At 41.4% G+C, this 4791-nt stretch overlaps 1 protein-coding gene across 3 annotated transcripts in view; it reads left to right on the forward strand.

The window, feature by feature from the left end:
- The window catches only part of PPIL6 (peptidylprolyl isomerase like 6), a 24130-nt gene extending 21896 nt beyond the window's left edge, over positions 1-2234 (forward strand). Inside the window, exon 7 of one of the 3 annotated variants that reach the window (XM_006777197.2) lies at positions 2031-2234. In XM_006777197.2, coding sequence (XP_006777260.1) covers positions 2031-2142 — 112 coding nt within the window. In that variant the 3' untranslated portion in view covers positions 2143-2234. The remainder of the gene's footprint in view (positions 1-2030) is intronic. The other 2 variants (XM_006777198.2, XM_015572766.1) reach the window with 2 other exon arrangements.
- The last annotated feature ends 2557 nt before the right edge of the window (positions 2235-4791 follow it).

Here is a 4791-nt window from a genome sequence, read left to right on the forward strand (position 1 = left end):
AGCCGTTGCCACCACAGCCCCTGCAGGACTGACTTCCTTCCGCTTGGTCTCGGTTCTGGTCTGGTCGTGATGAACACCACCCAGGGTTTTTATATAAGTAGATTATTAGCAAGATGCTTATAGGCCTGTGGACCTACAATGGATGAATATACTTTTCATCACTTCAATGTTTCATATCGCTACTTGATTATTGAAGTGAATATACATTGAAGTTTACTTTTTCTTCCCTGAAATGTGAAGTGTTAGAATTTTTCTGAATAAGTATTAGATTATTCCAGTCACTCCATAGGGATAATTATTAACTCTTCATCCCATGAAGAAACTTCATGCCATTTTACATTTTAACCACAGAGTTTACATCTGGCAATTGGAGCACTTGAAATGTGACTAATGCATCTAAGGAACTAAATTTTATTTAATTTTAATTAAATTTAAATAGCCACACATATTTGGGCAGTGAAGGTAGAGGAACTCCTAGGATTTTGGAATTAGTTGAATGGTTGGTGCCATTCACCAAGCTAGAGAAGACAAAAAGGATATGGGAGAGATCATGAATTCAGGATGGACAAGTTATGATTTGGATTAAGATACAACAGACAGGTGGTAACTCCTGAATCCCAGAAATAGGTATTCAAGCTGGCAAGGTGTAGAGGCGTGGATTTGGCAGCTGTTGACATGGCAGCTGAGCTATAAGCTAGACCAGAGTACCATCATTCACAGAACAACCTCTGAGCCTTTGCTTATTTGTTCATTCTGCCTCCCTTCAGTTTGCCAAAATTCCGTTCAAGGCTTAGGTCAGAAACCTCTCTGATTACAAAAATGAAACTGGTTGTCCTCTATGGCACACTGTGAACAACACAAAGTAGGGACTGGGTCTCACTCATCTTGTGCCCTAATACCTGTAACAATGAGGAGGTACACACAGTAGGCGCTCCTTCAGTATTTGTGAAACCAGTTTCGAGAAGAGGCTTCACATTCTTTTTGGACAGAGGTGAATCTGTCCCTTTTCTCCTGCTCTTCATCCTCAGAATGTACCTTGTGTCCTGCTCTGTCATGGTTTCTGATTGGGATGGCAAAAATAGAGCCCAGAGGCAGACAAAGATGACTAGAGCATGATCAGTGTCAGCACTGACCATGTCCCTATGAAGGTTCATAAAATGGAAATTGACCTTCCCCTGAGCCATGCCTCAATACAAGCATTGGTAGGGAGCACATGTTTAGGACTCTCTCTCTCTTTTTGAGAAAACCATCAGATTAGCTCCACTCAGATTTCTAGCTTGTGGCCAGTGAACGTCTACAGATACTGAAACCAGCATGTATCTTTGTTCATGTATCTTTTATTCATGTATTCAATGGATGTTGACTAGGTGCCTACTATGTGCTAGGTATTGTGCATTCAGCAAAGGCATGATCTCTGCCCTCATGAATGAATCAGAAATGAATCAAAGAAGTATTCAAGTAAATATCAAATTTACCCCTGATTATTCCTATAAAGGGACCTGGGAAATTTCCACAAGGAAATGATTGAGCTAAGACCTAAAGGAAGGCCAGGAATTGACCAGACATAGGGGTTGGTGGTGGGGACAAGAGCAAAGGAGACAGCAGTGACAGGAAGGGCTCAAGGTGCTACTGAGGTACTAAAAGCCAGAATGGCTGGAACAGAGAGCAAGGGGCACATGCTGCAAGACAGTCTTGGAGAGGTGTGGGGAGGCCAGCCATGGTAGAGATTTTTGGTTTTATAGTAAGCATAATGGGAAATTGTGGAAGTGTTTTAAGCAGGGAGGTGAAATCAGATTTGCATTTTTCAAACTTCACCCTGACGGTAGTGAGAATAACAGATTTGGAAGGGTCCCAGATAGATGTGGAACCATGGCACTCTGGACACATTTAGAACTATTTATTAATCACTGATGTTACTTTAATTTGTAGGAAATATCCTTAGCTAAGCAGGGTAGGACTCAATATAGGAATGTAAGCTAAATGTGGAAATGTATGACTGACTAAATTTTTCACTTTTTCTCCTATATTAGGCAATTGATTGAAGGAACAGATGTTCTTCAACAACTGGAATTGGTTCCAACAGAGAATGAAAGACCAATACCACAATGTACAATTATTGACAGTGGAAATGTTTATGCTTGATTTTCAAATCAGTATTTTCCGAGTTTATTATGTATCTGATCAGCTGTTTCTAGATTTAATTAAACCATGCTTGATAAAATGTAATTTGAAAACTGTCGCAGACGCAGTAGTAGTTGGTTCACCCAAAACCCAGTATTTCCCCTTTTCCCTTTCTTGCCTCTGCAGTCTAGACTATAAAAGCACAAAAGTCAATTTCCCAGCCTCCTTTACTACCAGGAGGAGTGGTCATGGGATACCATTTTGGCCAGGAGTAGAATGCCAGTGGTCCTGACCCTTGCCTTTCATCAGTCTTGAATGCAGAGAGGCTAGAGCCATAAAAGAAAGGCCAAGAAAACTGCAGAGATGTCAGTCCCAACTCTTGAGCTGTGGAACCAATACCCAAAACTACCTATCTCTGGACTTCTTACTATATGAGAAAAATAGAGCCCTGTTTATGTTGGTTGTGTATTTTGTTACTTGTAGCCAAAGCCATTAATTTATAGCAGTACCTAATGAATGACCCTTGAATCCTAAAATATTTTTTTGAAATAGGTTTTTTATTTATTTGAGAGAAAGGGAGAAACATGGACAAGAACCTTCACTTGGCTGCCTCCTGCACACCCCCTACTGGGAATGAAGCCTGCAACCTGGGCATGTGTCCTGACCAGCAATTAAACCAGGGAACTTCTCAGTGCATGGGACATCGCTCAACCAATTGAGACACACCAGCCAGGGCAAATCCTAAAGTATTTGTAATTATGTTTTTGTAACTACATTATCTACCATGAGAAACTTATTAAAAAACAAGAGACTATAGAAAAAAATAATTGTTACATTTCATTGTTCATAGTTAGCATTCAAAAAAGGCTATGGTTGGATGTTTTTATATGACATGAATAGTATGCTTATCTCTGAGCCATACCAACCAAGGGCTTGGGTTGCAGTCCCCATGGTGGTTGACTCCTGAAATGTTATTGGGGATCCAGCTTTATCAGAGATTAATCTGAGATTTTCAAACCAGTGACACCTGGGAAACTTTTTCAACAAGACTGCTGGACCCTGTCCTTGCCCTACTCAAGAGTCTCTAAGATGTGTGAGATAGGGATTCTGTGCATTTAGCTCTCTCCCCAAAGGTTCTTATTTAAATGCTGGACACTAGTCATTTGGGAATCATTGCAAGATATGGTTTCAGCCCTCTTTTTATAGTCAGTGACATGCTTGTTAGTGGTGACCCTGCTCAGCTGCTACCGCCATCACCATTCTGCTCCTGCCCTGCCCAGAGCCATTATGCTTTTCTTGCCCTTAGATTTGTCTTCAAACATAAAGTCTCTTTGGCCCTGGCTGGTTTGCCTCAGTGAATAGAGCATTGGCCTGTGGACTGAAGGGTCCTTCCTGGATTCAATTCTGGTCAGGGGCACATGCCTCGGTTGCGGGCTGGATCCCGAGTGGGATGTGCAGGAAAGAGGCAGCCAATCAATGATTCTCTCTCATCATGGATGTTTTTCTCCCTCTCTGAAATCAATTAAAAAATACGTATTAAGAAAACAAAACAAAAACATGAAGTCTCTTTGAGCCAATCTTATAGAGACATCTCTAATTGACTTGGAGCTTGCCAAAGGTAGGCATGTACTTAAAAAAAAATGATAGCCCTGACCGGTTTGGCTCAGTGGATAGAATGTCAGCCTGCGGACCCAAGGGTCCCAGGTTCGATTCTGGTCAAGGGCATATACCTTGGTTGCGGGCACATCACCAATAGGGAGTGTGCAGGAGGCAGCTGATGTTTCTCTCTCATCGATGTTTCTAACTCTCTATCCCTCTCCCTTCCTCTCTGTAAAAAATCAATAAAATATAAAAAAAAATGATAGACTCACAGGAAGTTACAAAAATAGTAGTCTTGTGTGCCAATTATGCAGTTTCCCCAATATGCATATCTTATACAACTACAGTACAGTACTAAAATAGGCAACTGACATTGGTACATGTACTGTCATTTTATCGTGTAGATTCACATGACTGACACCACAATCAAGACATAGAACTTATCCAGTGCCGCAGAGAGCTCCCTAGGGCTACCCCTTTGTAGTTACACCTAATGCCCACCACCATCCCTAACTCCTGAAAACTGGCTCAGCCCAGCCAGTGTGACCAAGTGATTGAGCATTGACCAATGAACAACAAGGTCACAGTTCAATTCCTGGTCAAGGCACATGCCCATGCCTGGGTTGCAGGCTTGATCTGGTGAGGGGCATGCAGGAGGCAGCCAATCAGTGATTCTCACATCATCAGTATTTCTTTCTCCTCTCTTTCTCTAAAATCAATAAAAATATATTAAAACACACACACACAAACCAGTGCAATGTAACAAAAAGTTGTATACTAAGATCTGAAATAGAGATAAAGCATGCTGTCACATTCTCAACTGACTCAGAAGCAGCCCAGTGTTAAGGATGTGTGTTTTAAAGGCAGACAGCCTGAGTTTGAGTCCTAACTCTGCCATTCCCTAGATTCAAACGCTCAGGCAACAACTCCACTGTGTGTCTATTTCCTCATCTCAAAACAGTAGTATCTACCACATAAAGTTGTGAGGATTCAAGGAATCAATCAATTGTATACAGGACCTAGACAGGAACTGTTATACTCTAAGTGCTCAATAAATTAATTACCAGTGTA

The sequence above is a fragment of the Myotis davidii genome, unplaced genomic scaffold, assembly GCF_000327345.1.
Source record: "Myotis davidii unplaced genomic scaffold, ASM32734v1 scaffold68, whole genome shotgun sequence".
NCBI classification, from domain to species: Eukaryota; Metazoa; Chordata; class Mammalia; order Chiroptera; family Vespertilionidae; genus Myotis; species Myotis davidii.